Below are 22508 nucleotides of genomic sequence, written 5' to 3' on the forward strand. Positions count from 1 at the left end.
AAAAAAAATCAATGGAAAATATATCCTTGGATAAGGATTAACAATAACAACAAAAGAATATAAACAGAGACACAAAGAACATTATTTTTTTTTACAGAGAACATTTTGATAGTTGCCAGATGGGTGGGGAGTTGGGAAAATGGGTGACAAATGTGAAGGGATTAAGAAGTACCAATTAGCCAAAACAGGTTTGGCTCAGTGGGTGGAGCTTCAGCCTGCGGACTGAAGGGTCCCGGGTTCGATTCCGGTCAGGGGCATGTACCTTGGTTGCGGGCACATCCCCAGTGGGGGGGGGGGGGGGGGTGCAGGAGGCAGCTGATAGATGTTTCTCTCTCATTGATGTTTCTAGCTCTCTATCTCTCTCCCTTCCTCTCTGTAAAAAATCAATAAAATATATTTTTTAAAAAAAAGAAGTACAAAATGATAGTTACAGAATAGTCATGAGCATGTAAAGTATATATAACATAAGAAATATAGTCAGTAATACCATGCTATGTAGTATGGTGTCAGATAGGTACAAGATTTATTGTGATCACTTCATAAGTTATCTAAATGTCTAATTAATATAGGGTTATACACCTGAAACTAATATAATATTGTCAATTGTAATTGAAAAATAAAAACATATTCAAAACATTTTACTATCACTAGAGGGGGCTAGAGCAACACAGCTGCTCCCTATTCAATGCTAGCTACTACACATTTTCCTTAGACATAAAACTAGAGAGCGCCAAGCCTCTATAAAAAATAGAACAGAATAAATGTGATCATGGACTCCCACTCAAACCTTTTCCATCCCTAAATGGCAGACTGAGCTTCCATAATTAATTATTTATAACTAGAGGCCTGGTGCACAAATTTGTGCACGAGTGGGGTCCCTCAGCCTGGCTGAGGATCGGGGCCAATCAGGGCCGGCCAGCTGGGGGGGTCAGTGCACGTCATAGCGACCAGTCTACAGGTCATTTGGTCACTTAGGCTTTTATTATATAGATTCCTGAGAACATAAACAGTGATGTTGTAGTATGTTCTACTCCACATTAGAAGTCAAATCACATTTTCAGATCTTGACTACTGTAAAGGCTACTATGAACATAGGGGTGCATATATTCTTTCTGATTGGTGTTTTGGGATTCTTAGGACATATTCCTAGAAGTGGTATCTCTGGGTCAAAAGGCAAGTTCCATTTTTAATCATTTTAGTAAATTCCATACTGTTTTCCATGGTGGCTGCACCAATCTGCAATCCCACCAGCACTGTACTAGCATTCCTTTTTCTCCAAATCCTTGCCAACACTTATTGCTTGTTGATTCATTAATGGTAGCCATTCTGGCAGATATGAGATGATATCTTATTGTGGCTTTAATTTGCATTTCTGTGATAATTAGTGATGTTGAGCATTTTTTTTCATATGTCTATTGGCTATCTGTATGAGCTCTTTGGAGAAGTGTCTATTCAGGTCCTTTGCCCATTTTTAATTGGTTTGTCTTTCAGTCCCATCATCCTTGATTAATTTCTTCCAAATGTCCCTGATGAACATAGATGTGAAAATCCTTAACAAAATATTAGCAAACCAGATTCAGCAATACAATAAAAAGATCATATACCATGACAAAGAAGAACCTATTAATCTATTGATGATACTTGGGTTAATATATGTTTTTCCTTCTTAATTCCCTTTTAACATTATTTTTTTGTTTTCATTCACTTCTAGGTATTTTCCAATATGCCTTATGACTTCTTTTTTTAAAATATATTTTTATTGATTTCAGAGAGAAAGGGAGAGGTAGATAGAAACATCAATGATGACAGAGAATCATTGATCAGCTGCCTCCTGCATGCCCCCTACTGGGGATCGAGCCCACGATCCAAGCATGTGCCCTTGACCGGAATTGAACCTGGGACCCTTCAGTACACAGGCCGACGCTCTATCCACTGAGCCAAACCAACTAGGGGATGATTTCTTATTTGATCTATCATTTAAGAGTATGTTGTTTTCCACACATTTGTCAATTTTCTAGTTTTCCTTGTGATTCTGTATGATTTCAGTCTTTTTAAATTAAGACGTTTGGCCTAACACATGGTCTGTCCTGGAGAATTTTCCATGTGCACTTGACTAAACTATGTAATCTGTTTTGGGGTATTCTTTATATTTTGTTATTGAAATTGTTATATTGAAGTCTTCAACTATTACTGTACTACTGTCTATTTCTCCCTTCAATTCTGTCATTGTTTCCTTCACATATTTTAGGGGTTCTATTTGGTGAATATGTTTATTATTGTTATAGTTTCTTGTTGAATGGACTCTTGTCAATATTTAATGTTCTTTGTCTCTTGTGACATTTTATAATTTAAAGTCTCTTTGTCTGTTATAACCTCCTGACCTTTTTTTTGGTTACTATTTACATGGAATAATAACCAAAGATAACCTGTTTGTATCTTTGGATCTATAGTAAGTCTCTTGTAAATAGCACAGCTGAATCATATTTTTATCCATTTTTCTCCTCTTTGCCTTTTGTTTGGAGAATATGATCCATTTACATTTAAAGTAATTATCAATAAAGAAGGACTTATACTTGCTACTTTGTTATTTGTTTTCCATTTCTTAGAGGTTTTTGTTCCTCATTTCCCCCATTACTGCCATCTTCTGTGGTTAGTTTTCATAGTGACATTTTGATTCCCTTTTCATTTTTTGTATATATTATGTACCTATTTTCTCTGTGGTTACCATGGAGATTATATAACTTCCTAAAGATACAACTATGTAATCTGAAATGATACCAACTTCAATCACATACAAAAACTACTTCTATAAAGCTACCTATCTCTTTTATGTTATAGATGTTATAAACTACATCTTTATTTGAATACATATCTACACTAATAAAAGAGAAACATGGAAATTGACCATCCCTCCGCTACTCCCACCATCCAATCAGGAGTGAGTATGCAAATTAACCCAACAAAGATGGCGGCGGCCACAGAGCTGGATCCAGCAGGAGGCTTGGGTTGCTCCTGATGACGGAGGAAGCCAAGCTTCCAGTCAGCCCTGGCCTCCGCTCAAGGAGGGGCTGGAGAAAAAAAAAAAGGAGGGGCTGGGAGCCTGGGTTGCTGGGGGGCGTGGCCAGCCTGAAATGGCCCTCAGCCCCTCACCCAGGCTGGCCACGCATCCATGGAGTAAGAGTCTCCACTGGGGGGTCTGGCCAGCCTGCAAACAGCCATCAGCCCCATCACCCAGGCTGGCCAGGCACCCCAGCGGGACCCCCCCACCCTGAAGGGGCTGTGGCCAGCCTGAAAAGGGCCCTCAGCCCCTTACCCAAGCTGGCCACGCCCCCATGGAGTAAGAGTACCCGCTGGGGGCCTGGCCAGCCTGCAAACAGCCATCAGCCCCTCACCCAGGCTGGCTAGGCACCCCAGCGGGAACCCCCATTCTGAAGGGGGTGTGGCCAGCTTGAAAACAGCCCTCAGCCCCTCACCCAGGCTGGCCATGCCCCCCCAGCTGGGACCCTCACCCCATGGGTGCGTGGCCAGCCTGCAAACCACCACAGGCCTCTTGCCCAGGCCACCCCACGTCCCAAGAGAACCCCCACCCTGATCCGGGACACACTTCAGGGCAAACCAGCCGGCCCCCACCCATGCACCAGGCCTCTATCTATACTAATAAAAGGGTAATATGCTAATTAGACTGGGAGACCTTCCAGGAGACATTCCAGACATTCTTCTGGACAAAGCCATGGTGGTGGGGCCGAGGCAGAGGTGGTTAGAGGCCAAGAGGGGAGGGCAGTTGTGGGTGATCAGGCCAGGATGGGACGGCAGTTGTGGGTGATCAGGCTGGTGGGGGGAGGGTACAGGTTGGTGGGGGGGGGCAGTTGGGGGCGAGCAGGCCACCAGTGGGGGTCAGTTGGGGGTGATCAGGACAGCGGGGGGGAGGGGCAGTTTGGAGTGAGCAGGCCAGCAGGGGGGCAGTTGGGGCAAGGAGGCCAGCAGGGGGTGCAATTGAGGGTGAGCACACTGGCACGGGGTAAGTTGGGGGTGATCAGGCTGGAGGGGGGGGCATTTGGGGCTGAGCAGGCCGGTGGCGGGGGGCAGTTGGAGGCGAGTAGGCCGGCAGGCAGGCAGGCAGGTAAGCGGTTAAGAACCAGCAGTCCCGGATTGCGAGAGGGATGTCCGACTGCCGGTTTAGGCCCGTTCCTTGTAAACCGGCAGTAGGACATCTTTCGAGGGGTCCCAGATTGGAGAGGGTGCAGGCCAGGCTGAGGGACACCCCGCCCCCATGCACAAATTTCGTGCACTGGGCCACTAGTATATATATAATTGCCTTTTAAATCCTGTTTTCTCTTCTCTGCATTCACCATCACTCTTAAAATATTAAGAGCCTCTTTTCTCGTCATTTTTCCTGGGGAAAAAAATCATTTTTGACAATTATAAATAATATATGTAGATTTTAATCCTACTGTAACCATTAGATTATCTGTAAGAAAGAAATTTTAATCCACTCCCCTCTGAACCTCAATCTTTGAAAGCAGCACAAGCCAGTGGTAAAACAATAAGTGGTAGGACCTCTAAGTGCTCAAGATTCCAGTACAATTTTAATGAAAAATTCTGTAAACTTAGGTAAATTGCTTAATCTTTTTGTGTCAGTTTCTTTCTTTCTTCTTTCTTTGATTAATCCTCACCCAAGGATATTTTTCCACTGATTTTTAGGGAGAGTAGAAGAGAGAGGGAAATCAGAGAAACATCAATGTGAGAGAAACAAATCGATTAGTTGCCTCCTGCACAAGTTCTGACCAGGGCCTAGGCCAGGGAGAAGCCTGCAACCAAGGTATGTGACCTTGACCAGAACTGAACCTGGGACTCTTTGGTATGCAGGCCGACGCTCTATCCACTGAATCAAACCGGCTAGGGCTGTGTCAGTTTCTTAAGAAGCAGACAGTAACCATGTGCATTACCATTTCCTACAGATTTATTCTGAAATTTTAAATATCTCAAATGTAAGATGGTACTACGTTTTTATTTACAGCAATACGCATCATTTTGAGGAAATGATAGCTAAGTGCAAAAATTATTTAATGCATATAAATAATATATTATAAAGAACATCTATATTATATATATGATTCCCGTAAAAAATATTCTGTAAGCATTAAAATTAAAGTTATCCCTTTTTCTATAATAGCTTTAATACTCAAAAACCTAGCCTATAAATCAAATAAAATGTATGAGGAGAGTTTATTATTTTATAAAACTTAAAAGTCACAGTATTTGAGAGGTAGGATAATCTTAAGATATGATTAACAGATTAAGATAGTTCAACAGATTCATTTTATACATTAAGCAATAAACACAAATATAAAATAAGAAGTCAAAACCCTACTTCCCCATTCCAAATCCTGTAACCTAGAAGGGTATAGTAGGCACAATAATATCCACTCTCCTCTCCCATCTCATCGTAATCCCTACAACCCAGGAATATGAAGGTGAAATTAAATTTTTGAATATGTTGATTTTCAGATAGAGAGATTATTCTGGATTATTTGGTTGGCCCAATGTAATAAGTAGAACAGGTATGTGAAAGAGGCAGTGAAAAAAAAAGTAAAAATAGAACTGAGGTTGAAGTGATACAATGTGAAGACTCAACCTGTCATTGCTGGTTTTCAAGACAGGAGAGCCCTAAGCCAAGGAATGTGAGTAGCCTCTTCAGACTGGAAAGGCAAGTAAAAGGATTGTACCCTAGAGCCTCCAGAAGGAACACAGACTTGCCAGCACCTTGATCTTAGCCTGGAGACTCATCTTGAACTCCTGACCCCAGGAACTGTAAGATAAGTTTGTGTTGCTTTAAGAAATTTAAGTAATTTATTTCAGTAGACATAAAAAACTAACCACAGGCTTTTTTTGTTGCCTCCTTCGGCTGAGGAAGCTCCCCGAGTCGGGGGAGTGGGGAGGAGGGGAGTCGGCCCCCACAGCCATGGAAGCCAACTGGACCACATTCCTGTTCCAGACTAATGAAGGCTCTCATCACCAACAGCAGACAGCACAAAACAGCTTGCTGCCCCTCCTGAGCTCTGCTGTGGAGCCCCCTGATCAGAAACCATTACTTCCAATACCAATAACTCAGAAACCTCAGGCTGCACCGGAAACATTAAAGAATGCCATTGGAATTAAAAAAGAAAAACCCAAAACTTCATTTGTGTGCACTTACTGCAGTAAGGCTTTCAGGGACAGCTATCACCTGAGGAGCCACGAGTCCTGCCATACAGGAATCAAGTTGGTGTCCCGGCAAAGAAAACCCCCACTACAGTGGTTAAAAAACTAATCACAGGTTAACTTCTTTATTTTGGTGCCTACATAAGTGCACATTAATAGAGGTTTTCTTAAACTGGCTGCACCACTTTTATCTGTAGCTTAGCTAATGAAACTTTTATCTGTAGCTTAGCTAATGACATCATTATTAAAACAAAAAACAAATTTTAACACTGGAATCGTCATTGATTCTAGCCCTGTCCTTTATTCCCTACTATCCAATAAGTCTTTTAATTCCTTTCAATTTTATTGTCAAAAAATTTTAAGAGTCCATGCTTTCCAACATCCAGTCACTACTATCACTTTAGTTCATGACATTACTTATATCCTGGAAAACCTCAAAGGTGTCCTGCTTTCTAACTTCTGATATTTCCTCATCTAATTCACCTTCCATACCAATAATGTTGTTTCATCTTGATCCAATTCTGATTGAATCAGTCTCCTCTCATAGCTGTTTTTCGCCCTATGTGTCAGGACACGAACCAGACACAGGCATAGACCAAAAGCCAAGCTAGGATAAACAAGGAGTTCCTTTGTCCCTGCCTGATAGGAGACAAGTACCACCAAACCAGGTGCAACTCTACCCAGTCAGAGACATCCCTCATAGTTTTTTAAGACCTTTTATGATATATATACAAAACAGTAACCTTGCTAATATGTGCAATCTAAAGAACAAAATAAACAAACAAAATAGAAAGAGATGCATAGATACTGAAGCAAACATCGTGCCAGAGGGGGGGGATTTGGAGGGGGCTGGGTAAAAAAGGTGAAGGGATTAAGAAATACAAACTGGTAATCACAAAATAGTCTCGGGCATATAAAGTACAGCATAAGGAATATAGTCAATAATATTGTAATAACTATACATGGGGTCAGGTGAGTACTTGAAATATTGGGGGACCATGTGAAGTACAAGACTGTCTAACCACTGGACTGTATCTCTGAAACTAATACAGAATAATGAAAGTAAACTGTAATTGAAAAAAAAAAGTAATCTTGCAATTTACTTGTAACATTTTGTGGACCAAAAAACAAACTGGCAGAGCACAGGATTTTTAGGACAGTAAAACTATTCTGCATGATACTCCAGTGGTGAATTCATGTCATACATTTATCAAAACCTATAAAATGTACAACACCAAGAGTGAATCCTAATTTCAACTACATGATTATATAAATGTCTAATCACTGGGTTGTATACCTGAAACTAATATAATACTACAGAAAGAGAGATTTGTTGTTACACTTATTTATGTATTCCCTGGTTGATTCGTATCAACTGAAAAATAAAATATTTAATTTTTTTAAAAAGGCAAAAAAATATACTAATGTAGTTGATGATATTGACCTTTGGATGGACAGTCTGATTTTATTATTCTTCTCTCATTTTTAGGGTTTAATTCAGAAAAAGCACATAAGAAAAAACAGAAAACTTGAATCATATTTTTTTAGCAAAAACTTGATAAATATATTTTTGCTTCCTCCATTCAGAAAAAATATTGCTTTAAAATGATAACTGTATTAGGTCTTCCCAAAATGCATTACTATTTTCTCATCTGTAGTGACAGAATGCTAATTTTTTTTCACATATTACTATCTATATATATAAAAGCCTAAGTGACCATCCAACTGGTAGCTAAGATGCACACTGACCACCAGGGGACAGACGCCCAACACAGGAGCTGCTGAGCTGTGGTGACTTGGCAGTTGCAGTTCTTGGGTGATGCACCCAAAACCAGAGAGGAGGGAGCCCTATTTCGGGGTGCGTCACCCGAGAACCGCCCTCTCAGTGGTTAAAAAATCCGGGACCCCTTGGGGGATGTCGGAGAGTCGGTTATAGCCCGATCCCTGCAGGCCAGGCCGAGGGACTCCACTAGTGTATGAATCCATGCACCGGGCCTCTAGTATAGAATAATGACCATTATTTCCCAGCCTTCCTTGAGGCTGAAGTGTGGTTACATGACTATGTTCTGGCCAGTGGTTATAAATTAGGTTTTGAATTTTCCTTTCTTAGTCATTTTGGGCTATAACAAATCACCATAGATTAGGTGGCTTAAACAACGAACATTTATTTCTCACTTTTCTGGAGGCTGGCAAGTCCAAGATCAGGGTTGGGTTTTGGTGAGAGCCCTCTTCCTAGTTTGCAGATACTGCCTTCTTGTTGTATTCTCACATAGCAGAGAAAAATTCTCTCTCTCATTGTCTCTTCTTTTTAAAAAAAAAAAATATTTTATTTACTTTTTACAGAGAGGAAGGGAGAGGAATAGAGAGCTAGAAACATCAATGAGAGAGAAACATCGACCAGCTGCCTCCTGCACACCCCCTACCACGGATGTGCCCATGCCCTTGACCGGAATTGAACCTGGGACCCTTCAGTCCGCAGGCTGACGCTCTATCCACTGAGCCAAACCAGTTTCGGCTCATTGTCTCTTCTTATAACAGTAATAATCTTATTCAGGAGAACGCCACCTGCATGACCTAATTACTTCCCAAAGGCCTTAACTGTCAAATACCAACATATTGGGGATTAGGGATTCAGTATAAGAATTTTGAGAAGGGGCATATTCAGCATATTTGAGGGGGAGTTTCCTTACAAAAAACGTACATGATTTTTACTCCCTTTTCTCTTTTTCTGCTCTCTCTTATGAAGACCTTATGACTGGACTCTAACAGCTATATTGAAATAAGAGGACAAGAAGTAACCATAGGAATGCAAGCCTGGTGCTGAAATGGAAGAAAGAAAAATAGGAGTGTAGTTTCCTAAAGACACCATGAAGATACCATATTAACCTTGACCTGTGTACTTCACAACTTCTTTTAAATGAGAGGAAAATAAATGTCTATCATTTAAGTCTTGGTTATTTGAAGATTTCCTATTATTGGAAGCTGAAACTAAGCTTAATAAAACATTTTTATGACCAAGAAGGAATAGAGTTCATGTGCTATCTACTTCAGTGGTGAGTTAATGAAAAATCTTTTCAATGCAAAATAAAGTGCTGTGATTTACATACTGATCACTCAAACCACAAGTTAAATGTATTTCTAAAATCTAAACTCTCATCTTTCAATTTCACACTTTCTTGCCTAAATTCAGACCCTCATGACCTTTTGATGGATAGTAGTTTCTGCCATTATTAACTCTCATTCAATTCACTTTCTACTCTGTTGCCAGAATTATCTTAAAATACAAACTTGCATTTTCACTTCCTTTCCTAAAAATATCATTTTAAAATTTCCTGTAGCTTAATAGGATAAATAAATATCTTACAGTCAGTAAAGTCTATGGTTTTGTGGTTTCTCAGTATTCAATTCATTTTGGTAGGCAGTTAAGTTACTTGTAGATCAGCTTGGATTCTGGGAAGCAATGCTCATTTTCCACAACACCCACTGCATTTTAAAAACATAACTTCTGAGTTGTAATACATGAAAAATCTTTACAACCTAATGTTGTCTTTGCACATTCTATTCTCTCTAAATGAAATACCCTTCTCCACCTTGGAAACTACTATTGAATCTCTAACCCAACTATATTCTATTTTTAAAAAATTTTATTGACTTTAGAGCAAGAGGAAAGGAGAGAAAGGGAGGGGGGGAGAAAGAAAAAGAGAGAGAGAGAGGGAGAGAGAGAGAGAGAGAGAGACATTTGTTGTTCCACTTATTTATGTATTCATTGGTTGATTCTTGTATGTGCCCTGAATGGAGATCAGACCCGCACACTGCGTATTGGGACGACACTCGAACCAATAGAGCTATCTGGCCAGTGCTATAAAAACACTTCTTATTCAATGATACAGTTAGTTGATATCCCTTTAGGGGCTTTAAAACTTCTCAAATAGACTGCTTATCATGCTATATTTTCCCAAGGAAATATGAAGTTTTTTTAAGTAAGGTATATTTTACAGAGTACTTAGAACATAGAAAACATTCAACCAATGAGGAATGAATGTAGAATAATCATCAAGATTATTTTAGGTACATGCACAATGCCATTATTTTTAATTAACAAAAAAAACCAAACACCATTAGAATAAAAACTATAGAAATGTCATCTGGAAAGACAGAGAGCAGGTAAAGAACAGAGAAGATATATTAGCCCCGAACAACATAGTGTGGTGGTATTACAGTGAATATTTAGGTGTTTGTGATGAGATTCACATTTGTGTATTTTACATTTGTATTGTCCTTTATGACTGTCAAAGTGTTTTTTAAACATGGAAGAATAAAAGATCTTTAAAGGATGTCAGCTGATAGATACTATTACTTACTCTGTAGTTTTGTAAACATCAGAATACAGCCCTGCTTTCTGATACTTCTTCTTTGGGGGACGTGGGACCTTCTTTTCTCTTGGGATGAGAGAAAGCACGGGTTGCAAGGTGCTTTCAGGTTCAAGAGGTTTGGCTGGGGTTTCAGGAGGACTGGGAATCTCAACTGCTGCTTCAGTAAAGCTATAAAAAGAAGTTTAAAGATAATTTTATGGTGAAAAAAATATTTTCCTACAAATGATTTTTTATTTAAAAAAAAAACACATAACAGCAATTTAAAAAAGGAGATATGGAGTCTTTCTCATCTGGCCATGCTGGAATAATAGATACCACACTTGTTCTGACAGAAACTAATAGAAATAAAGTAAAGTACTATAAACCTGGATAATGTTTATGAAACAACCATTAGACATCAGAAAACAGTTAGTGCAGCACTGTGATCCCTGAGAAAAATTGGAAACACATACAATAAACAAAATAAAAAACGAGAGGGAGGAAGAGAGAAAGACAGGGAGGAGAGAGAGAGAGAGAGAGAGAGAGAGAGAGAGAGATCGAGATCCTATAACCACTTTCCCTTTATGAGAACTTTGGTAGAGGAAGTAGAACCAGTTGAAAAGAGAGCGGTCAGAGTATTGAGGGGCTGAGGTAGCTGGAAATCATGGGGCAGAATATCGAAGTGAAGAAAGTTACAGAGAAAAATAACTCTATATATCTGTGTATGGATCTCCTTTAGTATACTGCTGAATACTAAGTTGTGCATGTGCAGGGTGAAATTCTATGAGGCTAGTCAAAGAACTACCAGAGTACTATAACCTGGATAATTCCCAGAGCTCACACATGATGGTAGATACTCAGATTTCACTAGGCAGAGTAGAAAGACATTGCCCAATACCAGGGACATTCAATAGTGATCCCAGAGGGTAATATTACCCATTTTTGTAGGGCTTAACTATCTCTGGACTAAAGCCAGGCCCCAATAGAGCTTAAAAACAATCTTCAAAAGAATCCAAGCTGATCTACAAGTCACTTAATTGCCTATCAAAATAAATTAAATACTATGAAAAGAACAAAAACCAGACACAATAATGTGATATTCACAAAGTAAAAAATTTCATAATGAAAAAAAAATTTTTTTAAGTACTGGTCAAAATTTTTTCAAATTTGATAAAAATTATAAACTCAAAGTTCCAAGACACTAAACAAACCATAAGAAATATAAAATCAAATAAAACAAGTAAAGCATAACATAATAAACTTGCTGAAAATTATTGAAGAAAATAAAAAGGGGCCAGAGGAAAAAAATACATGATATATATACATGAGTACAAAAATAAGAATGAGTGCAGCTTTCATGTATGAAACAATGCAAATCAGAAGGCAATGAAATAACATCTATAGTGCTAAAAAGGAGGGGGGGAAATGCCTCTGAATTCATTAAAAATTCTAAAGAAATAGAAAAAAACTTTAAAAATTAAGGTGATTCCAGTTCCAGGCAAAGATGGAACAGACACTTCTAACAATTCTTTCTCTAAGTACAATTAAAAATCCTGGAAATTTCATATCAAATAAACATAAGCAAACAGATTGTCTAGAGACTGTGGGACCTAAAGCAATAACATGGCAGGGAATTTCCTAGATTTCTTTTTTGCTTTGTATTTAATAGTTAAAGACAATACAATTTACCTAATATCAAGGACAAGGCAAATGCCTAGTTTCACCACTTATATTCAACATCATAATAAAGGTCACAGCCTGTGCAAAAATGGGAGAAAACGAAAAAAACTCGAAGTGGGAGTCTCCAAATTTATTCTTTTTCAAGATTGTTTTGGCTATTTGGGATCCCTTGAAATTCCTTATGAATTTTAGAATGGATTTTTCTATTCCTGCAAAATACATCATTGGAATTTTGATAGGGATTGCACTGAATCTGCAGATGGTCCTGATATTTTAAAAACATTAAATTTTCTAACCCATGAACACAGGCTATCTTTCCATTTATTTATTTCTATAACTTTGTTCAACAATGTTTTGTAAATTTTCAGTTAAAGTCTTTTGCCTTCCTGGGTAAGTTTATTCTTAACTATTATACTCTTTTTTTATGTTACTGTAAATGGAACTGTTTTTTCCCTCTTTAAAATAAAAAATACAGAACACTTCACAAATTTGCATGTCATCTTTGCACAGGGGCCATGCTAATCTTCTTTGTATTGTTCCAATTTTAGTATACATGCTGCCGAAGCGAGCACTTGAACTGCTTTAATTTCCTCTTTGGAAAGGAGTCTATAAAAATGCAATAGATTTTTGTATGGTGATTTTGCATTCTGAACTTTACTTAATTTAGTAAGCTTGAACACATGTTGTGTGTATGTTTATGTGTGTGAGTGTGTGTGTGTGTGTGTGATCCTTAGGATTTTCCAAATATAAGACATGGCATCTGGGACCTGAGTGGGTGACTCGGTTGGAACGTAGCAAGGTTCCAGGTTAGATTTCCAGTCAGGGCACATATGGTAGGCAACCAATCGATGTTTCTCTCTCTTTCTCTTTCCTAAAAATAAGTAAATAAATCTATACATATAAAAGGCTAAGTGACTGACCGTACCCGCCAGCACATATGACACTCACTGGCAATTTAAAAATAAACTTTGACTCGTGCATGCGTGATACATATAAAGCTCTCACTGGTGCCAATCACACCCGTGTGTTTCTTGAAGCTGAAGTATTAACAGGATCTGCAGAAGGAGAGGTTGTTCTGATTCCAAGAATTGATTTGTCCCCGTCTGACACTGGCCTCCCATTTAAATTAATTCGAAGATAGTTTCCCGTGATGCCAGCATTTGCGATGACTAAATAAATCACAAGGACAAACTCTAGACAGAATAGAAGTATTCCTACATGAACCCGTTTTCAGACATGGTCAGTTATATGTTGCTTTCTCTCGAGTATACAGAGTGTGTGACATTAAAGTTAAAGTTGCAAATACTTCATCATAAGAGAAATTAGTTAAGCACTCTGAAAGTGTTTTTATTCTTAATGTGGTATACAGGGAGATATTAGAATAAGTTTAATCAATCAGTCATTCTTTTTATCAATGTTTTTATATCATGTTTTGTTTTTAGATGTTTTTGTTATTTTTATATCATGTCTTTGTTGTTTTATCATATTGTTATTGTTTATTAATCAATTTCTATATTATTTTCATATACATTTTACTAATTTTCTTTCATCTCTGACACTTCTATTATAGAGAAAGGGCGAATAGCGATATTAAAATAGTTCTTCTAATTAATTTCCTTTCAATGTGCATGAATCTGTCACTGGGCCACTAGAAAATAATATAAAATAAATAATGAAATGAAATGAAATAAAATAAAACATATCCTTGGGTGAAGGATAAAGTTAAAGTTGTAAATACTTCATCATAATTTGTTAGCCTATTGATGTACTGGATTGCATGAATTGATTTTTATTTGTTAGCCTACTGATGTACTGGATTGCATGAATTACAAAAATAAAAAAAAAGACATGGCTTCTGGGAACAGACCTAATTTTACCTTTTCCTTCAAAATTTAAATGCCTTTTACTTCTTTTTCTTGCCTAATTGCTCTGGTTAGGAATTTTAATACTATGTTGAACTGAAGTGGCAAAAGTGGGCAACCTTGCTTCATCCCTGATGTTAGGGAGAAGCTTTCAGTCTTTTACCATTGAGGTTAGCCATGAGGTTTTATATATGTTCTTTTATTAAGTTGAGGTAGTTTCTTTCTATTCCTAGATTGCTCAGAGTTTTTATCATGACTTTGTGAAATTCATTTTCTACATTTATTGACAGTATCATAAGATTTTTATTTGTTAGCCTATTGATGTCCTGGATTGCATGAATTGATTTCTGCATATTGAACAAGTCTTACATAACTTACTTGATCACAGAATCTATTTACTATTTATTTATTTACTTAATAATTTTATTTTCTGTTCTGACCCAATTCACTTCTACTTCTGTGCCTTATTTATGTTTCTTTCTCCTGCAATAAAAAATTTTTTTTTCTACTTTCCTACTTATCTCCTAAAGATATAAATTCACCAATGGCCATGTTTTTTCCAAGTACCACCTGTAGATCATATACATCAGAATCACCTTGGCGGCTTATAAGAAAAACAAATGCCCACTCACAGAATTTTAAAAATTTATATTGAGGTCTGGGATAAACACCTTTCTAACCTTGCTGGTCCCTGACTCTCCAAAGTAGGCACTCTCAATAAGATCATCCATTTAAAAAACAGACAAATAACAGCACCCTTTTCATCCTACTCAGGCGCTGACTTTCTAGGGCCTGGATCAATACTCTTTCCCCCTCAGGCCCTCACCCACCCAACTCCTTCACTCTTTTAAGGCTCCAAAACTCAGCTCAGGGTCACCTTGCCATACCCCATAAGGCCATCTACCTAATGGCTTAAAGACTAAATTTTTCAGGAAAGAAAAGAGAGAGGAAGAGGTATGGCATTTTAATAGATGGTTTATGATGTAATTACCTACACCAATATAATACCTTTATTTTGTTTTTAAAAATAAAAATAGTATTAACTACTATATCTTTTTTAGGGATTTGTTTCTTTCATTTAATATTATGTTTCCAAGACCCATCTGTAATTATTGCAGCTGTAATTCATGAATTTTTACTGTCATATCACATTCCAACTGTGTAAAAATTAATATACTATTTCCTTTTCTGTTAATTTGGGATATTTCTATTTTATTATACATTATAACCAATCTTGCTACTACGTTTTCAAAGTGTTTTCTAGTGCCTATTGTGCAAGAGTTTGTTTTTTTTTTTCAATTATCTAAAAGGGAATTGCTAGATTATATAGGTTGATTTGTAACTTATTTTTTGTTTGTATTCTGGATACAAAAGAGGTATACATTACATGTGTTATAAATTTCCTCTCCCAGTTTGCAGCAAGTCTTTATATGTTTGTCATGCTATTTGATGAAAAGAAATTCTTAGTTATAATATAATCCAGTTTATCAATTTTTACCTGTATGTTACTGTTACTGCTTTTGATATCCTGTTTATGAAATCCTTTCTGAGAAGGTCATGAAGTTTTTCTCTTTCCATATTAGCCTTTAAAAGTTTAAAGTTTTGCTTTTAGATTTATGTATTTAATCAACTGGTAATTAATTTTTCTAATTTCATTTAAGACAAAAATCTAATTTCATTTCCATTCTTACACAATACCAGCTTTTGGGACACAATGTATTGAATATTGTTTTTTTCCCCACTGTGTCAACTCTGACATATAGCAAGCTTGCATACATGAATGGATTTGTTTCTCTTACCCACTCAGTTCCATACTATCTTAATATACCATATCTTGAAATCAAGTCTTGGGACACATCCATCACTTTATTCAGTTAATTCCATCCCTAAGTATATACTTTGGAGAAATTAGTGCCCAAATCCAAAAGTGGACATTAGAGTAATATTAAGAGCAGCAGTTTTAGATAATAGCCTCAAACTGGAAATAACCCAACAGTAAAATGGAAAACTATCCTCTTATATATAATAAAAGTCTAATATGCAAATAGAAAGAACGGCAGAACAACTGGAACAACCGAACAACCAGTCGCTATGAAGTGCACTGACCACCAGGGGGCATATGCGAAACATGGCGGGCATTGGCTGTGGCGGGATGGTGGAGAAGGTGAGCAGGGGCGCCAGACCAAGGCAGGGCACTGGTCGCTGTCATTGGGGCGAGCCTCTGGTGGTTACTGAAAATTCCTTGCTTGTGCACACTGCGATCCTGCCTGGTGCTTGCACCTGCTGCTGCCGCCCGCCCTGCTCGCACCCGCAGCCAGTGCCGGAGCTGCCACTCACACCTGCTGCTGGTGCTTGGTGCCAGCCCTGATCGCTCCTGAGGGCTTCTCCACCACCCCTGCTCCTGAGGGGCAATCGGGGCAGCAGCCGCAGCTCACACCCACTGATGGAGCGGGCCCAAATCGCTCTGCGCCATCAGCAGGTGTGAGCGGCGGGAGTGGGGCTGCCAGCAGACAGAGGACCGGGGAGCTGCAGCAGGAGGGGCAGGGCGGGGGTGTGGCCGAGACCCGCCCCTGTGCTTACTGCAGGCTCGCGGCCCACAGTTCAAGGTGCACGAATTTGTGCACTGGACCTAGTCTATAATAATAAAAGCGCAATATGCTAATTAGACCGCATAGCCGAATGACCTTCCAGACAGAAGCCAGGGCTGTGCGGCTGCGAGGGACGAGCCCCTTGAATGAATTTTGTGCATCGGGCCTCTAGTATTATATACAAACAATTGATTACTACACAGTAATAAAACAAAGGTAACTACAGCAACATGCAGCAATAAAGATGGTTTAACATGTATATGTAGAGCAAAAAAAGGTGAGACACAAAAGCATATGCCTTGTAAATTCCATTTCAATGACATTCAGGAAGAACAAACTAAATTATACTATCTATGGTTACATACCTCAATGTTATAAAATAAGGTAAAGATGTGGTTACCTTAAAAGTTAGGAGACTGATTATAGCTACTGGTAAGGAAGCAGTTTATGATTGCGAAGGAACATAGAGTGGTAGCAATGATCTATATAGACATCCATCTTATATCTACTCTAGAGGCCCGGTGCATGAAAATTCATGCACTGGACGGGGCGTCCCTCAGCCCAGCCTGACCCCTCTCACAGTACAGGAGCCCTCAGGGGCGGGAGGCGACCCGGGAATCAGATGAAGGCAATGCCCCATCACACCACTGCTGCTGTCACTGCCGGCAGCGCAAGCCTTGGCTGGCCCTGGTTACCTGAGCCTCAGGCAGCCTTGGGCGGCTGGGCAACTGCCATCCAAGGCTTGCCTGTGCCTCGGGCTGGCTCTGGACGGCTGGGGGGCTGAGGGGACTGTGCACCGCTATCTTGTGGCTGTGGGTGCCGCCATCTTTGAGGATGTGGCAGTCAATTAGCATATTCCTTTTTTAAAATATATTTTATTGATTTTTTTACAGAGAGGAAGGAAAAGGGATAGAGAGTTAGAAACATCGATGAGAGAGAAACATCTATCAGCTGCCTCCTGCACACTCCCTACTGGGGATGTGCCCACAACCAAGGTACATGCCCTTGACCAGAATAAAACTTGGGACCCTTGAGTCCGCAGGCCGCCGCTCTATCCACTGAGCCAAATCTGTCAGGGCAGCATATTCCCTCCTTATTGGCTGTGGGCACCGCCATCTTTGAAGTTGTGGCAATTAGCATATTCTCTCCTTATTAGCTGTGGGCACTGCCATCTTTGAGGGCAGGGCAGTCAATTAGCATATTCTCTCCTTATTGGCCGCAGGCACCGCCATCTTTGCGATAGCGTGAAGGTCAATTAGCATATTCCCTCTTTATTAGATAGGATGGGTGTTAACTTTCTAAAAATTTTTTAGAACTGATGACTTGCCCTGGCTGAGTAGCTCAGGTGGTTAGAGTTTCGACTGGATATATCAAGGTTGTGGGTTTGATTTCTGGGCAGTGCACGTATAAGACCAGTGGGTGCAAAAATAAGTGGAACAACAAGTCAAAATTTCTCTCTCTCTCCCCCTAAAATCAATCAATGAATAAAAGAACCACAAAGCTGATTACTTTACATTTACAGACTTTCTGTATATTTTTTCACTCCCCTAATATTATCTAAAGTATATTAATCAGACTTGAATATTTTTCTTTTGAGTGTGGTAGAACTCTTGCCTGGCCGGTGTGGCTTAGTGCTTGAGCATCAACCCATGAACCAAGAGAACACAGTTTGATTCCCAGTCAGGGCACATGTCTGGGTTTAGGGCTCGATCCCCAATTGGGGGGGGGGGGGGGTGTGTGCAGAGGCAGCTGATCAATGATTCTCCCTCATCATTGATGTTTCTTTTTTTTTTTTTTTAATACATTTTATTGATTTTTTACAGAGAGGAAGGGAGAAGGATAGAGAGTTAGAAACATCGATCAGCTGCCTCTTGCACACCCCTCACTGGGGATGTGTCTGCAACCAAGGTACATGCCCTTGACTGGAATCGAACCTGGAACCCTTTGGTCCACAGGCCAACGCTCTATCCACTGAGCCAAACCGGTCAGGGCTGATGTTTCTATCTCTCCCTCTCTCTTCCTCTCTGAAATCAAAATATATTAAAAATTTGAAAACATCAAATGTTTTTTAAAATTAAATCTTTCTTTTGCCTTTCCAAAAAACAAAACAATAAACACTTTATTTAAATCCACTGGGGGCCTAGCTGGTTTGACTCAGTGGATAAGAGTGTTGGCCTGAGGACTGAAGGGTCCTGGGTTTGAATCCAGTCAAGGGCACACGCCTGGGTTGTGGGCTCAATCCCCAGTGGAAGACTGCAGGAGGCAGCCAATCAATGATTCTCTCCCATCACTGATGTTTCTATCTCTCTCTCCTTCTTCCTTCCTCTCTGAATCAATAAAGATATATATATATTTTTTAAATCCACTGAGAATCCTATCTAATAAAGAGGGAATATGCTAATTGACCACCACGCCCTCACAAAGATGGCGGTGCCCACAGCCAATAAGGAGGGAATATGCTAATTGACTGCCATGCCCTCAAGATGGTGGTGCCCACAGCCACAAAAATGGCGGTGCCCAGTCCCCTCAGTCCTGCCAGGGCAGCAGGCGCGTGGCACGGCCAGGCCCACCCCCAGTCCCCTCAGCCCCCAGCCACCCAGGGCCACCCAAGGCTCAGGTAACCAGGGCTGGCCGAGGCTTGCGCTGCCAGCAGTGGCAGCAGCATAGGTGTGATGAGGCGTTGCCTTCCCCTGATTGCCAGGTTGCCTCCCGCCACTGAGGGCTCCTGGACTGTGAGAGGGGCAGGCCGGGCTAAGGGACTCCCCTCCAGTGCATGAATTTTCATGCACTGGGCCTCTAGTATAAATATAATTACCTACAACATAAAAATCCACTGGGAATATAAGTATAATTACCTACAACACTTACAAATCTGCAACCTTGATAAAGAGTGGCCATCAGAATGGTTATCATCAACAAATCAACGAATGACAAGTGCTGGCGAGGATGTGGAGAAAAAGGAACCCTCATGCACTGCTGGTGGGAATGCAGACTGGTGCAGCCACTGTGGAGAACAGTATGGAGTTTCCTCAAAAAATTAAAAATGGAACTCCCATTTGACTCAATAATCTTACTTCCAGGAATATATCCCAAGGAACCAGAAACACCAATCAGAAAGGACATATGCACCCCTATGTTCATAGCAGCACAATTTGCAATAGCTAAGATTTGGAAACAGCCTAAATGCCCATCAGCAGATGAGTGGATCAAAAACTGTGGTACATCTACACAATGGAATACTACGCTGCTGTAAAAAAGAAAGAATGCTTACCATTCGCAAGAGCATGGATGGACATAGAGAGCATTATGCTAAGCAAAATAAGCCAGTCAGAGAAAGATAAATATCACATGATCTCATTCATTTGTGGAATATAATAAACAACATAAACTGATGAACAAAAATAGATCCAGAGACAGAGAAGCATTGAACAGACTGTCAAACTTCAGAGGGGAGGCAGGGGAGAGGGGGCTAAGAGATCAACCAAAGGACTTGTATGCATGCATATAAGCATAACCAATGGACACAGGCACTAGAGGGGTGAGGGCATGTGTGGCGGTGTGTGTGTGTAGGGGAGGCTAGGGAGAGGTCAATGGGGGGAAAAGGAGACATATGTAATACTTTAAACAATCCTATATAATAAAGAAGTAATATGCAAATTAACCCTCATGCCCTCACAAGATGGCTGCCTATGAGTAGGCCAACAAGGGGGTTAGTGAGGGACAACCAAACGACTGAACAGCAGGCTGCGTGGGGCGACCAGGCCTGCGGGGGGGGGGGGGACGTTAGGGGCGACCAGGCCGGCAGGGAGGTAGTTGGGGGTGACCAGGCTGGCAGGGGGGGCAGTAAGAGGTGACCAGGCCGCCGGGGGGGGGGGGGGGGGGGACGTTAGGGGCGACCAGGCCGGCAGTTGGGTGCAATTGGGGGCAACCAGGCCGGCAGGGGGGGCAGTTAGGGGCAATTAGGTCGGCAGGGGGGCAGTTGGGTGCAACCAGGCTGGCGGGAGGGGAGGGGCAGTAAGGGGTGATCAGGTCAGCAGGTGGGGGCAGTTCGGGGCAACCAGGGAGGCAGGCAGATGAGTGATTAGGAGCCAGCAGTCCAGGATTTGAGAGGGATGTGCGTCTGCCGGTTTAGGCCCGATCCCCGGAATTGGGCCTAAACTGGCAGTCGGACATCCCCTGAGGGGTCCCGGATTGGAGAGGGTGCAGGCTGGGCTGAGGGGACCACCACCCTTGTGCACAAATTTCGTGCACTGGGCCTCTAGTAAAGAATGAAAAACAAAATAAAACAAAAGACTGGCCACAAATATAACATTAATTCATACCTTATATGAAAGTAAGTTTCAACTGATTTAAGGTACTACATGTAAAAAAGTAATACATAATCTATTGAAGGAAAATAATTAAAGAAATTATATTTTTCTTAGCATGGAATAGGGTAATTCGTATGGACTAGTGACAAGATCTCCAAGATACATAAAGAAAACAAGTTTTTAAAAAATTTAGTATAGTATGCTACCCATTACATAAAACATAATCTCTCTGAGCCTTGATTTCCTCATCTGTGAAGTGAGGGGCTTGAACAGCTTTTCACATGCACATATTTATAAATGGATAAAAAAGGTATTAAAGGATACACAATATACTGTTTAACACTTTTACCCATGTGAAGAACAGGCTTGAGAGGAATGAGATCATGTAAAAAAGGGATTTTAACTTTTGAATTACTAAATTTCTAGTTTCACCAATTTATTTACAAGCATGTATTACTCATGAAAAACATTTAAATCCCATACATTCTCTAGAAAAAACAAGAATATTATTTTATAGATGTATGCATAGAGATATGAAAAACCTCTCAACAAAGAGGATTCACCAAGACAGATGATAGAGAAAAAGGCCGAAAAACTTTAACTGTTCATTGATGTATGGCAAGAAAAAAATAAAGAAAACCGAATGTCAAAGAACAAGCATGAAGAGTTAATATTCTACTGTATGAGCACTTAAAAATAGAAAAAATAGGTAAGAAACATAAATAAATAACAAGTAGGAAGTGTATTTCACCTATATCAGATTGATAAAGATTTAAAAAAATTGGTAATTTTCAGGGTAGATAAGGGTAAACAGTATACAACTATTACTATGTAATGTTAGTCAAAGTATAAACAGGTGTGGCTTTCAAGAGTGTAATTTGACAATATGTGTTAAAAGACTTATGAAGTTTAGCATTTAAAAAAAAATGTATTTTATTGATTTTTTTACAGAGAGGAAGGGAGAGGGATAGAGAGTTAGAAACATTGATGAGAGAGAAACATCAATCAGCTGCCTCCTGCACACCCCCCACTGGGGATGTGCCCACAACCGAGGTACATGCCCTTGACCGGAATTGAACCTGGGACCCTTCAGTCCACAGGCTGATGCTCTATCCACTGAGCCAAACTGGTTAGGGCAAGTCTAGCATTTTAATTTATTTTTTCCTTTATTTTGTGTCTAGCATTTTTAATTTTTATTTCTGTAACTGTGAACAGGGTTGTAATGTGAGACTGAGCATGACGTATTTATTTTATTATTTTTTAAATATTTAAAAAAATATATGTATATTATATTGATTTCAGAGAGGAAAGCAGAGAGAGAGATAAAAACATCAATGATGAGGGCGAAGCATTGATTGGCTGGCTCCTGCACACCCCCTACTGGGAATTGAGTCCACAACCCGGGCATGTGCTCTTGACTGGAATCCAATCTGGGACCCTTCAGTCCATAGGCCTACACTCTATCCACTGAGCCAAATCAGCTAGGGCTTGAGCATGACGTATTTAGTAAAGTTA

At 39.9% G+C, this 22508-nt stretch overlaps 1 protein-coding gene across 3 annotated transcripts in view; it reads right to left on the minus strand.

The window, feature by feature from the left end:
* The window catches only part of ASH1L (ASH1 like histone lysine methyltransferase), a 121993-nt gene that overhangs the window by 49002 nt on the left and 50483 nt on the right, over positions 1–22508 (minus strand). For 2 of the 3 annotated variants that reach the window (XM_079760916.1, XM_079760918.1), the window contains one exon: positions 10563–10742. The exons of the other annotated variant lie outside the window; for it this stretch is intronic. In XM_079760916.1, coding sequence (XP_079617042.1) covers positions 10563–10742 — 180 coding nt within the window. The remainder of the gene's footprint in view (positions 1–10562; positions 10743–22508) is intronic. 3 annotated transcript variants of the gene reach the window in all.

Source organism: Cnephaeus nilssonii (genome assembly GCF_951640355.1).
Source record: "Cnephaeus nilssonii genome assembly, chromosome: 21".
Taxonomy (NCBI): Eukaryota; Metazoa; Chordata; class Mammalia; order Chiroptera; family Vespertilionidae; genus Cnephaeus; species Cnephaeus nilssonii.